Raw genomic sequence first — 21776 nt, 5'->3', positions numbered from 1 at the left:
AACGAGTCAGCGGTACACGGAACACGACAGGTGTGCGAGAAGGGTACGGCAGCGGCGGAGCGGAAGGCTGATGGACATTTCGGACACGCCTGCAGCGGTCGAACATAGAGAAGGAAAAGGAGAAAGACCGTGCCGCTGATGAACGAGCGCCATGAGGCTTTGATGCCCTGCGTCGGAGCACTCGCAGCACCCTGATAGTGCCTTCTTGACCTTCTAGCGCACTTTGAGAACATTTGTTGTTAGGTCTGTGACAGCTCGTGATCAAGTGACCCAAAAGTCCTGCGCACGCGAGGTTGATCGCAATGTGCTTTGTTGGGTTTGTCGCAGACTGAGCACGCTGCAACCACACGTTGGTGAAGCGAGCGCAACGCTGCCAGGGACTTCTTCAACCATCGCGGCACTTCTCTCGAATGCGTGTTCAACACCGAGCCTAACGTGGGATGTGTGTGGCATACAGATCGCTCCTGCCACTTCCGTCCAGCTTCTCACACCACGCGGACAATAGGCGAGGTCGTAGGCAGATCTCTTCGCGCCAGATGGAACAGTTGCAACGCTTCCGACATAGAACATCTATTTCCGCCCCTCCACCATGATGATGTGGTAGCCTTCTGTCGTCTTGCACTCGGCGATGACCGGTTTAGCCGTTGTTGATGCTGCCAGATCAAAAGCTACAGCTGAGAACTCCGGCAAAAGGGCTTCCTTCGTTTTCCATCCCAACGCGCCACCTGGGAACAGTGTAAGTCTTCGGAGACAGATCAAAGCAAAGAGACAGTGTGCAACTCACCAGTCCGCGCCTTGTCCTCCGAGAACTCTCGCGCTACATCGTCGAACTTGGCTCCTGCGTTGATCTTCGCCAAAGCCTCCTCTTTCTTCGCGTGCTTTTCACAGAGGATGTGACGAACGTTGATGGTTTGCGCGCCAGATTTGGCTTTACCACCGCCTTTGTCATCTTTTGTATCCTTGCCTTTGCCCTTGTCGCCGCCTTTGCCTTTTGGTGCCATGTTCGTGGTCAAGCAAGTGGCAATGTGAAGTTTGGAGATGGAGGGGGAAAGCGAAGCCGATTTTGTGGCAAGCAAGCACACGTCCCGCCATTTTGGAGCTGCCGAACAGACAACAACACAACAACACAATCGAGAAGTTGCAAGTTTCTGACTACGGACCGGAAGGCACGATAGGAAGCGATGAGCACGAATAAGGACAAGCAGTAATTGTCAAACCGCAAACATGGAATCAGCACGCATAACCGGCGTCCCACCTTCAATGTACTACATTCCCAACTTCATCACGCCTGAAGAAGAAGTCTACATCCTCTCACAGGTAAAAAACAACATGCCTCTCCTCAAGACATCCCAGTTCAGTTCCAGCTCACCAAACCTGACCACCACTACAGATTCCCTCCAATCGCTGGATAACCCTAACCCACCGCCGCCTGCAAACCCTTCCAGCAAGACTCACAGCGACCAATACGTTAGTAACCAACACTTGTCTCCCCACATGGCTGAAGGATCCCGTCGTCGACCGCATCCACAATCTGGGAGAGTTGTTCGAAGGTGCACCTCATGGAATCAACCACTGCCTCATAAATGAGTATCTACCCGGACAAGGCATCATGCCTCATGAAGACGGGCCGGCATACTGGCCTGTTGTGGCGACAGTGAGTCTGGGTGGGAGTTTGGTGTTGGATGTCAAGGCAAAGAGTGGAAAGGGCGAGGAGACTGGAACTGGTGATGCAGATGGAGCCAATGAAGGAGTTCAGTCCTGGCGGATCTTCCAAGAACCGCGTTCGCTTCTCGTCACGACTGGTGAAGCGTATGTGGAGACATTGCACGGAATCGCAGAAGTCACAGAAGATGAGAACCTGAATGCGCAAACGGTGGCGAATTGGGAATTACTGGGTGATCGGAGCGTGCTGGAAGAGAATGAAGGCAAGAATACGCGAACAACGAGGATCAGTCTGACATATCGGGACGTGAAGAAAGTGTCCACGATTGGCAGTAAGATCTTCGGCAAGCCCAAAGGTTGACCTTGGTATGTGCAGTTTTGATTTATTCCAAACTGATGCCGCTATGTTGCCAACTCATCGAGTCAGACCATGGACGCAAAATTACTGTCCAAGAACATACAAGAAAAGTGGTGTGGGGAATCGCCTGCCCGCATCTAACACTTCTTCACCTCAGAGTAGCGCTGGCCAGCAAACTCCCAGTTGACCACGCTCCAGTACGCCTTGATGTAGTCTGGGCGGCGGTTCTGGTACTTGAGGTAGTAAGCGTGCTCCCAGACATCGAGGCCAATGATCGGAGTTCCCTCAGCGCCTGCGATTTGCTTGCCCATCAATGGTGAGTCCTGGTTTGCGGTAGACACAACCTTGAGCGTGCCGTCCTCCTGGTGCACCAACCAAGCCCAGCCAGAGCCGAAAACGCTTGTGGCGGCCTTCTCGAATTGCTTCTGGAACTCCTCGAAGCTGCCGAAGTTCTTGTCGATTGCCTCCTTGAGGTCGCCTTCGAGGGTGGTGTTGAGCTTGAGTTGCTTCCAGAAGAAGCTGTGGTTGGAGTGGCCGCCGGCGTTGTTGCGGACACCGGTGCGGTTGACTGATGGGATCTGGTCTTGGACTTCGGCGAGTCTGATGACCAGATCGTCGACTGCGAGGGTGGAGAGCTCGTTGTCCTTGAGCAGGTTGTTGAGGTTGTTGACGTAGGTTTGGTGGTGCTTGGTGTAGTGAATCTCCATCGTCTCCTTGTCGAAGTATGGCTCGAGGGCGTCATAGGCGTAGCCTAGCGGTGGGAGAGAGTAGGCGGCAGCCATGTCTGTTTGACGTGCGTTAAGGCTGGAGTCATTGCGTCAGCACAAATGTCCTCCTTTCATATGGATGAAGTCAAAAAAAGTCCTCCCACTCACCCGTTTGCAACGTGGTCGACGCGTGCTTGCGCGGAACTCATGAGACAAGCTGCCAGAGCGTGAATGGAAAGATCTGTGAATCGGACCATGATGAATGTGCTGTCGAAGCGGGGTTTGTCAGGCTATGACCATTAAGGTGAAAAATGAGCAACAATGAGTGAGTTTCCACAAGCTGGAGAGGTGAGCTTCTGTCGGCAAGCGGGCAGCGTGTGAGAGTGAACACGGGCTCGCGCAGCTTCAAGTAATCAATGGCCTATCCCCCGACGGCTGGGTGAAACCGTGGAACCTGGAACCTTGCTGAGTTGTGCTTGGGGCCAAGAGACGATCTAAAAATTGTAAGCAGCGATGTCGTGCTTGTTTGTCACTTCTAAACCACTCGCGTTTGTCTGCAGGTGAGATGGGGCAGTGTCAAGTGAAGATCGCAACTTCTCCTTTCACTCTCCTTCCTTCAGTTTACCCACTCTACAACGGGCGCCAAGTGACGGTGACGTCCAGACAACGCTGATCTCGCCGTTCACCAAACAGTTCTTGAGCATTGCAGCCTGATGCCTACAAGCCTCGAGACAGGCATGGCACGGTGCACCACGTTGCACACCAGCCATGCTGACGGTGATTGTGCACATTCCAGACGCGATCGCAACGCGTGCCGTGTGACACTTCCATCCAGGATGCTGTCCTCAGACTGAACTCTGCCGTCAGAGTCCGGCGTCGCATAAGCTTCAAGACAACCCGCGACAACAACCATGACTAAGAGCCGATTCAGCCTCAGCGTAGCGAATCCTCCAATGTAAGCAAGAAAGCTGTATGTAAGAGCAATAGCTTCACAAATGGGGAGCCGTGGGGCATGAGGCGTGGTTCGTATCTCCTGAAAGGATATGCAGGGGCATAAGTTCGAGCCACGCGCACACGGCGCATTTTGTGCGTCTCACGAAGCCAAGAGAGCGACTAAAACAACGGAGAGTCGCTGGAACATGCCCAGCAGCCTTGGCGATGCTATGGAAATAGCGCAATCATAGCTTGTCAGTATCGGCGATGTTTGGATATATGTGCCAGCGTCCTTCAGCATCTCATTCGTTTCATGGAGACTTGTTGTACACAGGTGAAGTGAAGTGGAAATGACGTGCATTCGAAGCGTGATAGCATCTAATTCATACTGAGGAACCCAAACGCCTTCATGCCCTTGAGGGCGAAATCATACATGACTGATGATGAAACACATCCTCGTCCACCCAGTGTTCCAGACAGAGCTGCCGCTCGATATCTTCCCACAACGCCTCTTGCGCCTCGTCAACGTCGTCAAGCATTGCACAATGGCTGACGTGCAATCTAAGCTGCGGTGGGCAGACTGGGGTACTTCGCCTCCTCCTGCTTGCTCGCAGCCTCCTCTTGTCGCTGTTGCTCAAAGGCTGCGGTAAGCTTGTCCTCGACCATCCTGTCGGCGCTGACTTGCTTCTCCTCGGCGCCCTCCTTGGCCGCGCCGGATTCCTCCTCGAAGTCGCCGCTCTTAAGACGATCGGCAACCCATTTGCGGAGAGCTTCAATGAGACGGATGTTCTCCACCCACTCCTCTTGACGCTTGTCATCGGCACCTTCTGACTGAGCAGCTGGGGTGGATGCGCTATCGCTACCAGCGCCGTCCTCACCGCGGAGAGCAGGATCGATAGTACTGTTCCCCTTGCTCTTGGGTCGCTTGGAGTCCGAAGCCTTTGGTGTGCGGCTTCCATCGTCGGCATCAGCCATCTCGGTGTCCTCGGTCTTGGTCTCTGGCGCTTGGCGCTGGAGGCGGCCTCCGCTGTAGCGGCGACCATCGAGACCTTCAAAGCCGGAGGCGAGACCAGATGCAGGAGCAGAGGTAGTAGTTGGGTAACCGGAGCCGAGGTCAGACATTCCAGTGACAGCTGGAAGACTTGGGTACATGTTGCCTGCGGCGCTGCCGAAGCTGGCACGGCCGTGGCTGCTCATGGGTGAGTGGCCGGAGCTGGTGTATGAGGATACAGATGCTGGAGTGAGAGCTGGGGTGTCGAGTGCAGATGAGGCGGAGGTCACGCCGTGCATGCTGGAGCCGCTGCTCATGGCACCGGAGCTACCAAGATGGTTCTGGAAGTTTGGTGGGCTGTGGCTGGAGCGGTATTGAGCCTGGTGGCCACCCAAGCCGAAGTCACCGGTGAACTGAGAGTGGAGACCTGGTTGTTGCACACCAGCAGCGGCAGCGGCATTGCCAGACTCGTAGCCCTTGCTAGTCTCGTAGACAGTGGCCTGAAGCTGTTCAAGGAAGCGGTCAATGTCCTGAAGATCGTTCTTAGTGCGAGCGTTTGGCAGTGGAAGAGAGTATCCGTGGGTAGCGACGCTGCCGTGAGGACCGCTGCCGCCGCCGCCCATGCCGCCTCCGTTGCTAAAGGAGTCCAGGAAGCTGGCGGCATTGAAGCCGCTGGAGCCACCGCTGTATCCACCGCTGTTGTTATAACCAGTGTTGTAGCCACCGCCGCCGACGGGAAGAGGGAGTGCGTTGCCCTGCTGAAGTCGGTGTCCAACATCGTAGTAGCTGCTTGGGTCGATCGCGCGACGCTTGATATCTCCCAAAAAGTCGTTGAGCGCCTCGATCGCTCGTCTCCTAGTGTCCATGCTCTGAATGTCGGCGAGTGCGGAGCTGTTTGGGTAGTTGACGGAGCCGTAGCCGGCGTACTGGGCACCGGCCTGTTGTGGGTATGAGCCACCGTTGGCACCGTTTGGAATACCAGGCTGGTAGGATGGGTATGGGTTGCTCATCGAGTCGTGGCCGCCGGCACCATAGTAGGAAGATGCTGGAAACAGTTAGCTTGTGGATTCGCGACGCGATCGCAACGCGATATGCTTACGCTTGCCATTCTGTGCGCCAATGCTGCCGCTTCCGCTGCGGCCAGCACCGTGCTGAGGAGAGTTCATCAACACGCTGTCGTCAGCGTGGGTCTTGACATGCTTCTTCAAATCCTGAGGACGCTTGAAGGCCTTGCCGCAGAAGTCACACTTATGTGGCTTGAGGGGAACGTGGACTCGGATGTGAGAGGTAATGTGGTCGCGCTTGACGGTGGTAGTCCTGCAGGCGCCCCACTGGCAGGTCAAGTTGAGGTTGTTGGTGCTCTTGCGACCGACATGGCGTTCGCAGACGTGGTCCTGCGCGTGTTGTTAGTCTGCTGGTCGCGTCGCGGTCGCATACGTCGCGCGACACAAGTCAACTTACGTAGAGAGCCTCAGCACTGTCGCATCGCTCACCGCAGCCTTGCCACTGGCAGGTGAGGTTGTCGATGGTGGAAGACTGCGTGCTCTGCACTGGTGCTTGCACGGATGGCGAAGGCGCGGCAGCGGCAGCTTGTGCCTGTTGCGTCGCGGCTTGCACGGCTTGCGCGACCTGCAAAATTGGCCATGTCAGTGGTGGTTGCGGATGTGCGCGACAGTTGTGTTTGCTCACCGTCTGAGGGGCAGAGGAAGCGTCCATTGTGGTGATCTTGATGCTGCTGCTTGGCAAAGGCCAAGACGAGGGCCTTTAAGAAAGTCGCGAGTGAAGCACAGTCGAACTTGCACAAACAATCGACCGCGCTCTGGTGGATGGGTGAATGATCAAGCCTTGGAAGACCGGTTCACCACGTGTTGCAAATGCAGAGCAAGCGTGGTTGTTGGATATGGGAGTGTCGAAAGGTCGGCGGAAGAGGCAAGAGCGGACACCAAGACTTTCCGGGGGTGGGCAAAGCTATAAGGAAAGGGCCGCCGAGCAGAACGTCAAGGCAGACCCGCGCGAGGGCAGAGGGCGCACGCGAAACGGGGACCGCCCAATCTTGCTGTCTTTCTTCCAGCCTCAACTCCGCTCCGTTTCTTACTGGCTGGTCTTGGCTGCCAAGTCTGCTCGGCGGTCTGGGCAGCACGGCAAACCTAAGTGCGTCGAGCGGGCTGCAGATTATCATCGCTTCCGAGCCTACCCACCGCAGCCTGCTCGCACGTGTTGTGCCGCCATTCTGCGGCCACGAGAGCAGATCAGAACAGACAATACGACATTTGCCAGGCCATTCTCCGACGGCATCACCTCCGACTTATCCTACTCGGCCACGTCGCCTTTGAGCAGAAAGCAGGACAAAAGACTGCATGTCACGGGATGACAGGAAGGCGCAGCACAGCTCGCGATCTCTCGGAAGCGGGGATGCTCCGTAGCACTGTGTACCTTTTAGCGCCTCAATCAGTTCAGCTCACCAGCAACCTAGGTTGTGCTTGGCTCGCTTCACATCTTCCTAGGAGATAGACAACGACATCAGCGACGCGATCAGTAATGTATACACTGGAGCAGCACGCTCGTTGAGATCCAGCGGGTGGTCTACCGATGGGCCTCCAGGAAAAACCGTTCCGAGGTGAGCTTTTCGGGAGCTGCCACCCTGCGTGCCAAGGTCGCGGAGATGAGGGACTCGCAGTACTAGCGCCCCTGGCGTTGCCGAGAGACTCCGCTGGACTTGGATTGTCTTGGGATACGTCCAAGAAATCCCGCTCGTCCCATTGCTCGGCATTCCGCTCCCATTTCTGCCAAGGTCAGCGTAAACACCTCCCTCTTCAGGCCGCGTGGACCGCCCTGCATGTGGCCAGACGCGCGTCAGCCCAGCACTGCCTCACCAGTGAGAGACAGTCTCCGGACAGGATCGAAGAATTGCATGCATGTTTGCCTCCTTTCCGCGGCTCGTACGGTCTCAATGACGTCTCTCACGGAAATGCTTCACCACGTGGTGAACATACTGGATAGGCTGGTGATAAGGCTGAACACGCATCTGCAGTCTCCATCATCTTGGCTAATAAGTGGAATACTTCCTGCTCTACTGTCATTCTGGCATCTAAGGCTCGTTTGGGCACCGTGACGGGCGGCGGGAGAAGTGGCGGACCTCCATCCGCAAAGACTGTGGCCCCCGGCTATTCCCATGCGTATTCTGTCTCTCTCTGAGACGACCAGTGCGGTTTGTTCGGACCTGATATTGCTACATCTGGGCTCAAGACGTTTCGCCGTGCCTGGTCGCGACCCCCAACGACTGCAAAAATTGCAACTAACAATGGTGCACCGTGAGATGCCAAGCGTCGAAGAATGCTAGGTGGCATTGAAGAATCGCCGCACCACGCGGCCAGATGGAAGACTGCCAACACCGCCCTTGGCAAGGTGAGAAGCACAATATATCGTATCTTTTTGAGAACAAGGACGTCCATGCCACGTGTTGAGCTTGTACTCTGCTCCCTCTCTTTCGCTGGCACTGCCCTACTGACAGTCAGCAGTGAACACTAGCCCACTAGATGAGCTGCTCTTCCAAAGTAGAGCTTGCCCCAGAAAACCATATACCCACGTGTTCCTCGATCTGCCGATCTTTTGCTCTGAAAGTCGCAAACGAACTTGTCCCGACCAAAACCGGCAAGAAAAGCGTCCTCGGAGAGCGGAAAATACCAAGACTTGCCATGACTTATAAGCGCTAACCTACCATCAACCTCTATAGCTTCCCTCCGCGGAGGCAGCAGAGTTACACAGGCTTGTCTGGGTCCGATACACGTTTGCACAGCGCTTGACCTGCCTTGTACCGCGCCACGGAGCTTTTGCGTGCTTGCGGGGAGGCGACACCTACATCATCGGGCGTTCGCTTGCATGCGAAGAGCCTTTGGAGGGCTCTTGCCTTTTCGAGTTGTTTGTACACGTGCGGTCTGCGTTGTCTGTCGAGATGGACGACGACAAGATGTTGGGACACTCAGCTTGAGAATAATGGCAATGAGGATTATCGTTCGGTGTAGATGGCGACGAAAAGCCAAGCCAGCAGAGTCCAAATTACAAGCAAAGTATGCGCAACTGAATATCATAAATCACTTCTTGAGCCAACCGTGCGAAAACCGTTTCGGGCTCTTTCAGATCCAAGCAGCACCAACTGCAAGAGTGGGAAAAAGACGCGCTCACGTCTGGGTATTCTTCGAGCACCATTTTTGCAAAATGTCGGTATGGACGTGATGTCTTGATCGCTTCGAGCCGTGTCCTCCAAGGAACGTGCTCGGTGCAGATAGATATCGTAGTGTGTCCTCGCGAGGCATCTCTGACTGCAAGAGTTGACCTGAGCGCAGCAGTCTGATGACTGAAAAGACAGGGTACGCTGTCGTCGAGAGCATCTTTCGCACATTTCGTTTTCCTTCTTCCACACCGCATCGCATATCACTACCCTCTTCGACTGCGTATTTCTCGATGCTCACCCCTCCACGGCCCAACTGATACCAGCCAAGAAGTGATGGGGCGGGCTTGCAGTCTCTTCGTAAGAGAATTACAAACCTTTCGGCCCCCAGGTTTCCTGGTAACGACATTTGATGCTGTGGACCTTTACTTGTGTGCAAGCCAGATTATCCTCACATTGCAAACGTGCTACTCGCGGAGACCCGGAACGACAGAGTCAGACTCTGTCGACGTGCAGTGAAACAACAGCCAGGCTGTTTGAGGAGAACGACAGCTGTGCTGTTGTGTGCTGGAGTAGAGTGAGGTACAGAGTCAGACTCTGCTGGTGTGCAGGTGTAGAGGGAGCTACAGAGTCAGACTCTGTTAGTGCGCAGGTGCAGAGGAAGGTACAGAGTCAGACTCTGCTGGTGTGCAGGTGAAATAACAGCTATGCTGTTGTGTGCTGGTGCGAAGGGAGGAACAAAGTCAGACTTTGTTGATGTGCAGATTGAGTACATGTAACAGCCATGCTGTTGTGCAGGGAGACGCAATAGCTGTGCTAATGCGGGAAGGGGAGTGAGTGTGATGCAATGGCAGTGCCACCGGAGAAGGGAAATGTGGTACATGTATGTTGAAAAGTTGAGGTTGAAGAAGTTCGTGTCAAAGGCAATCGCGTCAGACGCGTTGATGAGGCTGGCCTGTGCGGACACATGCCAAATTCCAACTCCACCAAGACTGACCCAACTTGAAGACAAACGTTACCGCGCGCGAACGTGACCGACAGTCAGTGTCTGGCGGATCGCGCTGATACAGCTAAGAACCAATATTCCCGCACGCTGATAAGACTCGCATTGCCGCTCTGCCTCCGCAACCAGCGAAACAAGCTGTCTCCGAGACGCCCTCGACCTCGCATACGAATCACGAAGATCGGTCAGTATTTACGCTGCCAGTAATTTGAACGACCGAGCAGTCGTGCGCCCCCAGGCGCCCGGTTCTGCTCACGCCATGAGTGAAAGAGCAGGTCCTAACCGAGGGACAGCGAGTCTTGGGTGCAAGCGTGGCATATGAAGAGCCAGTTCAAGATGAGCTGTTGAGCTGGCTATAGCAGAGGGAGACAGCTTCGCGACAAGCACAATATTCTTGGACACCTTCGAAGAAGACGAGACCATGGACACTGTTCAGTCCATGGAGAGCATGGCTGTACCGCCGCGCGATCTGCCTGCACCTCCACGTGCTTCCCGGGGTGAGTAGCTCCAAAGAGTGAAGTCATGACAGGCAGGAACGTCTCTACACTCAGCAGATGTCTGAACAATCTCGTGTCCAGAGGTGAGTGATGAGTTGAAGATGCGGATGATGGAATTCGATGACAGCGAAACGATGAGGGTACTCAAGATGGTGAGGATATACGCGCTTTGCCAGAGGCTTAGCTGTCTAGACATAGCTATCAGTCTGGCCAATATTCGATTTCACAGGACGGCCGTGAGCTCAAAAAGAGTGAGTGTTGTTGATCTGTCCACAGATTTGTGTTTGGATCGCGCCGAGCTAGGCAAAGCGCCTGTGGGAGCTGTCTTTTAGCGCATTGCAGCCTACAGTGGGTCAATGCCACTGGCTGTGGAGGCCTCACCGGTGGTGGCGTGGATATAACAAAGTGTTTGCTTGCTGCCATTGCAATGTCTGCAATTGCTTGAGAACGCAAAGATTCTACTCACCATGACTTTAGACGATTCGCGAAAAGCGAGCATTCAGCATGCTCTGGACCAATACCGACAGACAGTCTTTGCAAGGAACATGTCTTTACTGCCTATCCTGGTGGAGAAGATTGAGACTGCCGTTGTTCCGGATAGCTGGAATGAACAGAATGTGCACAAGGCTCGTATGAGAGCCATCAACGACTACTTCGCTCACCGGCTTGGCGGAGACGCGATTGGAGACACTATCTCTACTCCGCAAGATCTTCTGACTCTCATGCCCACTTCCCGCTTCGCGGAAAGATTCAAACTCGACGGTACTTCGCACGAGCCCGTGGACCTGACGTCCGTGACAAACTACTTCAACACGTTACGACAAGCACTACGTTCCAAACAAAGCTCCAAAGACCCGGCTCTCCAAGATTCAGAATACCCAGAGGAACCGCCCGAAGACCTCGAGTACTTGATGTCCCTCGTCTCTTCCATCTCTGCTCCCAAGATGGAATGCGATTATGGATCCCGCCCTTCGACATTTTTCCCAACTGAGAGCAGTGACTTGGAAGTGCATGCCCCCGTTCGGATTGGACACACTCTTGATACCCCGCTCGATGAGTTCGACCCATATGAACAAGCTTGGGAGGACTGGACGATCGCAGTGGCGATTAACATCGGAGAGAAACACCCTGATTGGACACCAAGTGGTGTTCATGCGCTTTACTGCTCTCCTGATACCGAAGGGGAGAGGAAAGATTGGAAGTGGCGGTATGGCATCAACGAGAAGTATTACTCGAGCGAGTTGTACGATAGTGTGGAGGAATATCTGTTGAAGTTTTGGTTGCATTTCGACGAAGAGACGGAGGAGAACGTGAGGAGTGCACCGATAAGTCTGGATCCGGAGGGAGATATGATCACCTCATGGAAAATGAATGGGGCGGAAGAGGTCGTGGTCAAACCAGGAGACCCGGGTCATCATGGTGGTGAAAAAGATGAGATTTGGATTGTCGAGCCCAGTGACCCGAGACATTCAGCCTACCGAAATGAATGATGTGGAGGCCTGATGCTCTTTGAGCCTCATTGTCGTGGGATAGACTGCAAAACATCTGCAAAATGCACGAAATGCTGAACGCTGGAAATAAAACGAAGAAGACAATCAGCACCCTCTTCTCCAACTCAGCGGAAACCTGGGCCACGATACTCCTCCGTCTCTCGCTCCACGTCCACATCCACCACTGCCTGCACAATTCCATCTGCATCTTCTCCGCCCTCTCCATGCCAGATCCCTTCAAGTCTCAACCCTGCTTTCTTCAACAACTCCTCCCACTGCGTCCGACTTCTTTCGATTCCAGCATTGAATGTCATCATCACCATGTCGAACGCTGCTTGGAACTGGCTCGTCCCCTTGTCCGGCAGCACCAAATCGTGAATCAACAATTTCGAATACCCAGGCTTCATCACAGATTTCAGGTTCCGCAAGATCTTCAAGGCGTAAGCTTCGCTCCAGTCGTGTAGAATATGATGAAGAAAGTAGACTCTCGCGCCGTGGATAGTGTTCGGTTGGAAAAAGTCTTGAGCTTGGTAGTGAATTCGAGGGTCGCGAGATGAGGGAGAGATGGTGGAGAGTGCGGCGGGCAGGTCTTGGAGGATTAATCTGGGTGTCGACATTTCTTCCTTCCCAGTGCATGGGAATCTTTCGGCAAAGGACAAGATATCGTGGCCTTTCCCTCCTCCGACATCAACCAGGAGCGTTGAGGAAGAATCGTAGCCCGAGAGGATCTGTTCTTGTACGGGATACCAATCTACCCAGTAGGATCTGGAACCCATGGTGTTGCCCATGAAGGTGTGAAAGTCTTGTAGTCGATCGCGTCGAACACGAGACATGTATTCGAAAACATCGTATTTTGTCGAGAGGGCATATTGGATGAAGCCATCGTTTGCAGAGGTCGGGCAGGCGTAGTTGGTCTCTTCCAGAAATTTGGGCGCGTAAGCTGTTCCTGGCACTTGGATATCCCACACGAAGCGATGACCGGCTGCGATTGCTGGAATGGCGAAGGCGTGTGTTGTGGGGTTGGCAAGCCATGTTTCTGGCTCGGTGCCCTCGGAGATGTAATTCAAGCTTGAGAGGCCCCGGAGAATGCGTGAGAGGAGTAGCGGCTCAGCATTATTGCACAAGACTGAGAGGGTATTTGTGGAAACGACCTTGTTGTCTTGCTTGTCTTGTTGTTGAATCAGGCGAGAGAAGACATCCAGACGCACTGCGGTTTGCACGGCGAATGAAACGAAGGGCTGAAAGATCATGGACGAAGCAGCGTCGACGGGTTCAGTCAAGCTGGCTGTGAGTTGGCGGGACAGAGCAAGGGCTTTCGTCTTGGCCGCATTGTCGCCTTTGGAGATGGAAATGTTTAGTCTTGAGAGCTCATTCATGAGCGAGTTGGTGTCCGCTGGCTGATCGAAGCTATTGTTCTTCTCGGTGCCGGGCGTGGCTGGAGGAGTCGCTAAAGTAGACATGATGGTTATGAGATGGTGAACAGAGACGTAAATCACTGGGTGTTGGAATGAAATATGATCTCCTACGCCGTCTTAGAGCTCGCGGCCTGTCCGTACACTCTAGATCATCCACAAACGCCATCTGTACGTGGCCTGATAAATAACACCGAGCTTGCTGTGGAGAGCGCCTTCTGAGGCGTCGAAACTTACCTCTTTAGGATAATGGAGCAATTATGCTTCGCATATGCATAACTGACAGCTCTCTGTGGCTCACGGACAGCACGAGGATGCATAGAGGCGTTCGAGGTTGGAGGGCTTAGCGTGCATGAAATACCAATCGGTTTCGTGAAATACGCCTCATCTGCGATCGAAGTCGTGTGACAGAGCTCTACCGCTGCTCTAAGCTCTTCGAGGACGGCGGGTGTATTCGAAGCCACAGCTTGGCTTTGCATGGTCGTGTTCTCAGCCAGCCTCAGAACGCCTCTCGGCGCCTCCGTATACCGCTACACTGACGAGGTCCAGGACGCGGAACGGTGGCTTCGATAGCAGTCCACGCGTTTAGTGAGAATGGATGGATCCGAAGTGATGCAGAAGATAGTTTCGCAATCGAATTTGTTTTGAAGACCGAGCGCTTGTGCAAGATATAAAGAGTCTATTCTTTGGCCAACTTGTCCCTGTCATTCGCTGTTTATCCACATCATTCCTCCTCATAAAGCTTCAACATGGCGATATCAATCGAAGTTTACAGCCCTACTGTCGATGTCTTTTCAGAAAAGAAGGAGTCTATCGTCCGAATTACAGAGCTCCGGAATGATAGTGACGAGTCGCTCGTATCGAAGAATGTTGCCATCGATCTTGGTCAAACTCCAGACCGAACACCTTCTTACCATGTCGACAAGAAGGCGAAATATTGCCTGCCAAATGATTAAGTATAGCATCAGATCTCAGGAGTTGCAATACTGACTGTGTTGATCAGTTCGCCAGAGCATGTCCGTCTCGAAACACAAGCTCGGCTGGTCAAGGATGTCATGCACGGCAACATCTTCCACGCTCCGATCTCCGACAACAGAGGTGCTCGCATGCTCGACATCGGCTGCGGCACAGGCATTGTGACAGACGATATGTCCGAACGATATCCTCAAGCAGAATGCATCGGGCTGGACCTTTCCCGCGTTCCAGAATTAAGAGCACATCGCCCAAACGTACAATTCTTCCAAGGCAATGCCATAAGTCAACGACCCACGGAATGGACGCCGAATGACCCCGGGTCATGTTCGTTGCCAACTGATACAGATCTTTTCGACTACATTTACAGCCGGCTCTTGATTCTCGGAATGAACGACTGGCCGTCATTCGTCAAGAAAGAGTACTCTCTCCTCAAATCCGGCGGATGGGCAGAGATCCATGATCTGTCGTGGACCTGGTTCGATGGTTCTGGAAACAATGTTAGCGACAAATGGGAGTGGCTTCGATGCTTGAACGCTGATTTGCAGTCTCCAAAGAAGCGCTTAGATACTCGTTGCGGAGAGAAGACAGCGCAGTGGATGCGTGAAGCTGGGTTCGTTGATGTGTCGGTCACAACATACAAATGGGCAAGCTGTGGTATTACGGAGAAGACGCCTGAGCTGAGAGCTTTGGGCAAGTTCAATGCTGAGAATGTGCCGAAGATGTTGCATTTCGCCATCGAGAGAGCCATTGCCGATGGACAAGTCTTAAGTCCAAAGATGCAGCTGCGGATAGAAGAGCTCAGGAAAGAGATGCGGGAGACACTGGTGTCTGGGACGGGACTGCATTGCATCATGTATGTGACGATAGGAAGAAAGCCATAGTGAAGTCGTTGTGTCTGCCGAGCGTTAGGGTACTGCATTGTCGATCCAAAGAGATATACCAAGCTTTCTTACGGAGAGCCTTCCCAATTTGCTGGTTACATTGTCGTTAGCAAGACCAATATTTTCGCTCCAGTGACCTGCTGTTTTGGGTGAGAATTGCAGCGATCGGTCTTGAGATCGTCGACGGCATCATGACGTGCATGATCCAGAAATCCGACACCAATTTTGGATTTTTTGTTTCGTCGTGGTGTACTGAAGATATTTGCACGACATTCAAGTGTGAAGAAGTTGGCTATGACCATGACTTCAATTCATCCAGCTCAAGCTCCAGTGCCCTTCGATGAGCTTCTCATCAAGCTGAAATCGTTTCAGGCACCTCTGTTCGCACCAGACAAGATACAAGATCCTGGACTTAGTGATAGTATCGCCTCACTATATCTGCATCCCGCAATCGAAGCCTTACTGCACATTTTGAACCATGATCTGCCATCGGCTCATTTCTTGGTTCGCCACATGCAGTCCCCGCCGGCTTACGAAGGAATGTACGTCCATGGCATTTTGCATCGTATCGAAGGCGACTTCAACAATGCCCGAGCCTGGTATTCCGATGTTGGCGAGTGGGAAGGTTTTTCGAGGTTCTGGGGTTCCGAGGATGCTGCTGGAGAGGAAGATGGGCAGAAGTTGCCAAGACAGACGAGTGCGAGAGAATTTCTCGATCGGGTCGAACGATGCGCGAAAAGTGGCGGTAGGGAGGAAGATATGGAGTCTCTGAGATCGAAGAGTCGTGCTGAACTCGAGAATTTGCTTGATTGGTGTCTGGAACGCTTCGGGACGGATATGCACAAAGATGCAACGAAGGTTTGGGTGCAGCCGAGTGAGGAGATTTCGAAGATTGGAGAGGAACAAGTCAGTGGGTCCGGAGGTCCTAGGAAGTTCTGATAGGAGATCATGCGAAGCTTGACTATTGTTGTGCGGGATGCGGCCTCAGCTCGCGCAAGCTGCGCAACTTTTCACGGTGTTGCAGACATGGATGGCGTATTCCCAGCAGCTGTTGACTTCCCGTGGCGGCAGAAATGAATATTCTCAATGATCGAGCCCATTTTACGCCTGAGCCATAACCTCTCGGAATATGTCGCACAGTGGTACTTCCCAAGGATGCTGTACGCCATGACCAGCTTTCGCATACGAGATGTTGCTCAGCAAACTTTCGTTGAAGAAATGCTTGGCTCTCGATACCTCGTCCAGGCAGCTTTCTACAATTGGAGCACTGGGTCCCTGAAGTGGTTGCGTATTCCACGGTAGGCAATATCCTGTGCTCCAGTCCTGGTGAGTGCGCATAGTGAGGTCAATGGCTCGGGCGAACCACGCAGCGCTTTCTGGAGCGAAAACACTCTGTATGTCGTTGCCTTCGGATATAGGTTCTGCCAATTCATACGATGCAATCGACATTGATTGCGTGGGGCCTTCTGCGCAGTGGTGGACGCGAGCTTGCGAAAACCCCGACTTTTGGTTGGGAAAACTGCGAATGATTAGTTTGAAACTCAGCCCAATAAGTCGATATTGTGACTTACTCCTCAGAGATCTTCCCAGTAATCTGATCATCAGGATCTCGCCTCGGGAACCAAGGATACACGTCGTTTGAAAAATCTCGGTATGCAACGTGATGCAACTCATGCAGTAGAGTGATACCGGGCACGCTCATAAGATCGATATGTGTCCCATCCTGACCATTACTACCTTCCGTTTGCGGAGCGGCGAAATCAATGTCGTTCATGTCGACCCTGGCAGTGAAACTGAGCGGGCACAGGATTATATGGTCGGCAGCTTGCCATGCATCGGTGCCTTGGCCTCTAGGTGTCGTCGCATGGAGAACTTGGGCGTAAATTTCCTGCAAGCAAAAATCAGGCTGGCCGTTGGCGGCCAGAGGCCATGGGAATGGCGCTGATGCTGGGTCTGCGGGGTGTTCCTCCTTGTCGAGGACAATGTAGCCCTTCTATGGAATGTCAACCTCAGATTCTAGATGTACGATGTCACTGTACTGCAGTACTTACCTCGCTCCCAGAGGGATAATCGATGTCGTACCAGAGATACCAGGACTTGTGATAGTCACGATTATGCTGCAGCTCCCATTCCAACAGCGGCATGTCAGTACCGTCTGGGCGTTTAATGATACTGCCATCGCGTTGCCGAGCCGGAGATTCCGGATACTGTATCTCCCAGTATGCTCCGCCGCAGAACAATTTAGGCTTGTTGCGTCCATCGGCCTGAGCGCGCTCTATGGTTTGCTGCACACCTGCGTAGCGAGCTTGGTCTCACGTCAGTACTGCCCAAATTGGCTTAATACGTTGACATACCTCGTAACACATCAAGAAACACTTTGTCGCCTTCTTCCGGTTCCTTGTCATCTGCGTCCGGGTTTGGCCAGAGACCAAAGAAGCTATACACCAGGGAATAGACTTGAGGCATAGCGTAATTGCGTGGCCAGATCGCAGCCCGAGCAGTCGACAACATGGCGTATGCTTGGAACCACATGTGATTGAGCATATTCGCATCACGTCCGTAAAAGTCTTCCTGGGGGTCATAGAGCGGTTGACCTCCAAAAGCGTTCGGTCGACCATCTCTCGATTGCCACAGCGGCCTCGCACACGAACTTGGATAGCGGTCGGGAGCACGCATGTCGACCTGGAATACTTCGTGGAGCGCCTTGGGATCTTGGGGAAAAGGGTAGCCATTGGCATGAACGTCGCAGATGACTGCGCACAGGAGCAACAATGCACTGAGCCAGGCCATGGTGACGCAGTGTTTCGGTGCCGCCTGTGTGGAGTGGATGCTGGCTGCCGCCCGCGTGGAGTGGATGTCCGGTGCCGCTATTGTGGATTCCTAGTGCTGTGCTGTGATCAAGCTTGGGTCATATTGCGAATGGTGGTAGTGTTGAGAAGGTATGAGAAAGTCGTGGGCAAGAGCCTGGTTTTGATAACGGGCAGGGTGGTGAATGCTCATCGGTGCTCTTCGTTGATTGCATGTGAAACTGGATGGACCTTCGGTGCACTTACATGTGAAGCGATGTCGAGATGTCGTGCTTCGTATACTGACCTCATTTCAACTCAAACATGCAGCATCTGATGCTTGTGAAGATTTTGTTGCTCGGCCTTGATCACATTTGTCACTCACGAGTAGCAGATAAGAAATGCGTTCCGGGAGAGTATACCCAAAGCAATGGCTCCTTGCTATGCTGGCCACCGAACAACCATCTATGGCACGAGTTTAGTCCTAGAGCCAGGTTTGGAGACATCTCGAGAATTTTGGCACTCTCAGAAAATCGAACTCCAGTGTCACAGGAAGCTATGGCCCGAGAATTGTAAGTGGCATTGTTTTTATGCTGCCACTAGACTCCAGCCCGGCGGCAAGGACTTGTTCGCATGAGAGGGAAGTAATATGTTGGCGTTGAGACTTCTTGGTTGCTTTCGCCGAGTGATGTTTCGTCCGCCTTTGCTGCAGCGCAGCAGTCTTTCTCCAGACCCAATTCGAGCGACGTAGCACAACGGCACGACGCATCGCGTCGGGCTTGTGAGGTCCAGTCTGGCTTGTATAGAGGGTCAAACTGCTGTATTGCAGAGCGTAGGGATTCACTGAAGTAGTAGGCCTCCTCAGGGGCGAAATATGCTGCAAAGAACGAAGTCTGCAAAGTTGTTGGAGATGTTAGTGTTAGAGAAACAACTTTGAAGTTGCTCAGCTGCTGACTGATGTGGGGTCGGAGAACGTGGTCGGCCCGGGTCGGCTCGGCTGAGTTTGAGTGATTATATTCGATTTTTTCGCTCCACCGCCATCAACAACCACGGTTCCTTAGCTCAGTTGGTTAGAGCGTGGTGCTAATACGATTCCAATCGTCAAAAACGCCAAGGTCGAGGTGAATAGAGTCTGCTTCCAGTGCATTAATGAGCTTGTTCTAACCTTCGAATAGGGTTCGACCCCCTTAGGGTGAGCAGCGTCCACAACCACAACATCCGGCGCTTGTATTAACGATACCTAGGACCAAGATCATCATTGGTGTCCTACCAACGCGACGTAACAGTCGACGACCATCTTTTTTGCCTGTTCTAATCAATGTGCCATTCAGGAATTATTATGGACACAGCTGCTTTGTTGTGCTTGATCATTTCTGGTCCCATCCAGCGTATGTTCACTTCACTTCCGATTAGACTTTTTTTTTTGGTGCTATCGTTCGTTCCACGGTATCTACAGGCACATTAGCGTAATAACCTGCTTCGATACCGCATACTAAGTATCCTTTCGCTTTGACGCTGGATGCAAGTAGTCAAGTCCGGCTCGTATAAGCCGCGCAAGATTTTCATGTCAATTTTTTCGTTGTCACTGCCAAATTTCGCAGGAGCAGTCTGAGAAAAGAGTGCATATTGCTGCCTACCTCTTCCTCTGGGAAGCTTCCGTAGTCATCAGACCCGGAATTCTCAGCCATGGTGAATGACTGGACTCAACTGCAGTGGGCAGCTGGGGAAGTCTCGCCAGTCAGTGATAACACCTGGGCGGTTGTTCGTGACGCTCACGAAACAAAAGAGATTGTGGAGGTGTGAGTATCAACTATCAAGTGACAGGTGTGGGCAAAGCTGTAGGACAGGTTGGTGTGAAAGTCGTGGGGGATGTGTTGAAGGACAAAAGTGGGATGGAAGGGGCAGGAGCACTATATACTCACAGAGCTTTCCAAAGTGTTTGCAACAAGACTGGAAGTTTCGACAGCAATCCGGAGCGACCCGCCACCTTGTGCAACAAACAATCCCAGGTCGAGAAACCCGTGGTAGAATCTGCAATTGTGAGTTATTTCATCACTTGTCCTTGATCTTCTCCCGGCAGCCGCTGCTCTTATCTGCGCATCCCCCTCGTGCCATAACTGACAACTCTCACTCATTGACCTCGATTCCACCTCTGCATCATCAGCCAACATGCCTCCAATCACCAACGTTGAGCGTGTCTATCAAGAGCGCTACGCCGAAGCACATGCCTACCTCAAGGCCACAAACAGCGAAAACCCATTCATGGTCATTCGTGCTGAGAACAAGTTCATCGAGCTGCTCGAAGAGCCCCACATACCATTCTGGATGAGAGCTCAGTGCAATGCCATCCTTGCAGGCTTGACAGACGAAACGGCCGATGCTAGAAAGTACCTCAAGGGAGCCCATACCAGCTTGGGCTACTTCGTCCAGATCCGCGAGCTCGCCACCGGTAGTCTGTCAGACACCGCAGGTCACCGTCTTGCTCAACTGCGTGAACAGCTGACCAAGATCGAGCGCGACATCGCAGCAAGAGAGGCCGCAAAAGAGCAACGCTCGGCTCAGAACTTGGAAGACGATAAGGAAATGTTACTCGGTACTGAGAAAGAGGTGTTGTAAGGCTCCGGGCCCATCGTCGCAGAAGGTCAACGTTCGGCTCAAGATCTCGAAGATGCCAAGCAGATGTTGCTTGGACCTGAGCAAGAGATGCTGCACGAACCAGTCGTCACCGATGATACCCGGGCGCTCCCCAAGACCGAGCCAAAGCCTGCAAGCGCCGAGCAAAGCCTCGAGCAAGGCACCGAGCGTATGGACATCGACTCTGATCGCAGTACGGCCACCTTGTTCCCACCTCACACGGAAGTGACGGCCGACAGCTCCCAGCACGCTGCTGATTCTGACACTGACATGACTTCCCAGTTCTCTGACAACGAGTCCACCGCCACTGTCAAGATGGAGGAAGACGACGACGAAGTCCTTTGATTGATGAGATTCTCCACGCCTGGCTCATGAGATTACCATGATGCTCACTCTTGCTTCCAGCGCTTGATACGCTGAGATCGACGTCCTCAATTGAGGTTCAGTCTACCGGGCACTTTTGCTGCCTGAGATACGAACGCGAAATCGCGATCCGCAATGCTTGTGACTATCATCCGCATCCTGCGAACTGTAGTTACAATTATGCATCTCTGCACAGAACTTCGTTGCTTTCCAGTTCCTGTTTTTCAGTTCCTCTTCATCTGTGACAGTAATGTGCTTTGAACAATGTTCGCATGTTCCAGCCTGCTTTTGTTCAATTTGAGCATCCTCGTTTCTCGTGCTTTCGCTGACACCTGTACTTGATCTAGTGCTGGAAAGCTATTTCAAAATATCTTGTAGTTCCCACAATGTTCACTACACTCGCGTCCCTCGTCACCTGTAATCATCATTGGTGTCCTACCAACGCAACGTAACAGTCGACGACCATCTTTTTGCCTTTCCCGATCGATAGGAAATACGTTTTTGGCCAGATCATGATCTATTCACTTCAAGGTAGGAAGGACACTTTTGCAGGGCAAGTCTTACACTGTGTTCACCAGATGAGCATCGTGAGAAGCTGCCACGTTACTGCATAGTATCATTCAGGCTTAACGGTGGTTGCAAGTGATCAACTCATTCTCTTGTGAGCAGTCCAAGATTTTTCATTTTCATTTTTTCGTTCTGCCTTTTTGAGCACCCCAAAAGCTCGTCGCCAGCCTGCATTCTGACATCTTTCTTTGTAGCTTGCTACGGTGTCAACTCATACTGCGGGAAAGTGCAATAAGTCGAATGCCCAACATACAAGTCAAATGGCGGATAAGCAGCGGCGACGACGACTGGATTTTCAATGTTGGGCGGCGATCACATAGCTTTCAGAAAAGCAGGAGGCAATCATGTT

At 52.8% G+C, this 21776-nt stretch overlaps 10 protein-coding genes across 10 annotated transcripts; 5 read left to right on the top strand and 5 right to left on the bottom strand.

The window, feature by feature from the left end:
- Nucleotides 1–570: 570 nt before the first annotated feature.
- PIN4 (Peptidyl-prolyl cis-trans isomerase pin4) lies at nt 571–1001 on the bottom strand (the record flags this gene model as incomplete). Its single annotated transcript, XM_023594156.2, has 2 exons — nt 571–725; nt 785–1001. 2 exons carry the CDS (start codon nt 999–1001, stop codon nt 571–573), a joined length of 372 nt encoding a protein of 123 aa, XP_023458504.1.
- Nucleotides 1002–1224: 223 nt separating this feature from the next.
- On the top strand, nt 1225–2023 carry RHO25_001546 (uncharacterized protein; the record flags this gene model as incomplete). Its single annotated transcript, XM_023594155.2, has 2 exons — nt 1225–1317; nt 1391–2023. The coding sequence occupies 2 exons, from the start codon at nt 1225–1227 to the stop codon at nt 2021–2023; spliced, it is 726 nt and encodes a 241-aa protein (XP_023458518.1).
- Nucleotides 2024–2157: 134 nt separating this feature from the next.
- On the bottom strand, nt 2158–2984 carry RHO25_001545 (mitochondrial 37S ribosomal protein mS42; the record flags this gene model as incomplete). Its single annotated transcript, XM_023594154.2, has 2 exons — nt 2158–2824; nt 2896–2984. 2 exons carry the CDS (start codon nt 2982–2984, stop codon nt 2158–2160), a joined length of 756 nt encoding a protein of 251 aa, XP_023458521.1.
- Nucleotides 2985–4221: 1237 nt separating this feature from the next.
- Nucleotides 4222–6367, bottom strand: RHO25_001544 (uncharacterized protein; the record flags this gene model as incomplete). The annotated part of the gene is made up of 4 exons (XM_023594153.2): nt 4222–5696; nt 5751–6045; nt 6113–6280; nt 6341–6367. The coding sequence occupies 4 exons, from the start codon at nt 6365–6367 to the stop codon at nt 4222–4224; spliced, it is 1965 nt and encodes a 654-aa protein (XP_023458513.1).
- A 4419-nt stretch (nt 6368–10786) lies between these two features.
- RHO25_001543 (uncharacterized protein) lies at nt 10787–11809 on the top strand (the record flags this gene model as incomplete). Its single annotated transcript, XM_023594152.1, has 1 exon — nt 10787–11809. The coding sequence occupies one exon, from the start codon at nt 10787–10789 to the stop codon at nt 11807–11809; it is 1023 nt and encodes a 340-aa protein (XP_023458514.1).
- A 125-nt stretch (nt 11810–11934) lies between these two features.
- Nucleotides 11935–13269, bottom strand: RHO25_001542 (uncharacterized protein; the record flags this gene model as incomplete). Its single annotated transcript, XM_023594151.2, has 1 exon — nt 11935–13269. The coding sequence occupies one exon, from the start codon at nt 13267–13269 to the stop codon at nt 11935–11937; it is 1335 nt and encodes a 444-aa protein (XP_023458519.1).
- Nucleotides 13270–13698: 429 nt separating this feature from the next.
- On the top strand, nt 13699–15077 carry RHO25_001541 (uncharacterized protein; the record flags this gene model as incomplete). Its single annotated transcript, XM_065602120.1, has 2 exons — nt 13699–13781; nt 14225–15077. 2 exons carry the CDS (start codon nt 13699–13701, stop codon nt 15075–15077), a joined length of 936 nt encoding a protein of 311 aa, XP_065458192.1.
- A 294-nt stretch (nt 15078–15371) lies between these two features.
- Nucleotides 15372–16016, top strand: RHO25_001540 (uncharacterized protein; the record flags this gene model as incomplete). Its single annotated transcript, XM_023594150.2, has 1 exon — nt 15372–16016. The coding sequence occupies one exon, from the start codon at nt 15372–15374 to the stop codon at nt 16014–16016; it is 645 nt and encodes a 214-aa protein (XP_023458520.2).
- A 162-nt stretch (nt 16017–16178) lies between these two features.
- Nucleotides 16179–17867, bottom strand: RHO25_001539 (uncharacterized protein; the record flags this gene model as incomplete). The annotated part of the gene is made up of 4 exons (XM_023594149.1): nt 16179–16596; nt 16649–17070; nt 17129–17382; nt 17432–17867. 4 exons carry the CDS (start codon nt 17865–17867, stop codon nt 16179–16181), a joined length of 1530 nt encoding a protein of 509 aa, XP_023458517.1.
- Nucleotides 17868–20032: 2165 nt separating this feature from the next.
- Nucleotides 20033–20842, top strand: RHO25_001538 (uncharacterized protein; the record flags this gene model as incomplete). Its single annotated transcript, XM_023594148.2, has 2 exons — nt 20033–20456; nt 20502–20842. 2 exons carry the CDS (start codon nt 20033–20035, stop codon nt 20840–20842), a joined length of 765 nt encoding a protein of 254 aa, XP_023458522.1.
- Between the last annotated feature and the right edge of the window lie 934 nt (nt 20843–21776).

Source organism: Cercospora beticola, chromosome 1, assembly GCF_033473495.1.
Source record: "Cercospora beticola chromosome 1, complete sequence".
Taxonomy (NCBI): Eukaryota; Fungi; Ascomycota; class Dothideomycetes; order Mycosphaerellales; family Mycosphaerellaceae; genus Cercospora; species Cercospora beticola.
Note: the sequence above shows the minus strand (reverse complement) of the source record. Positions and strands in the feature narration are given on the sequence as shown.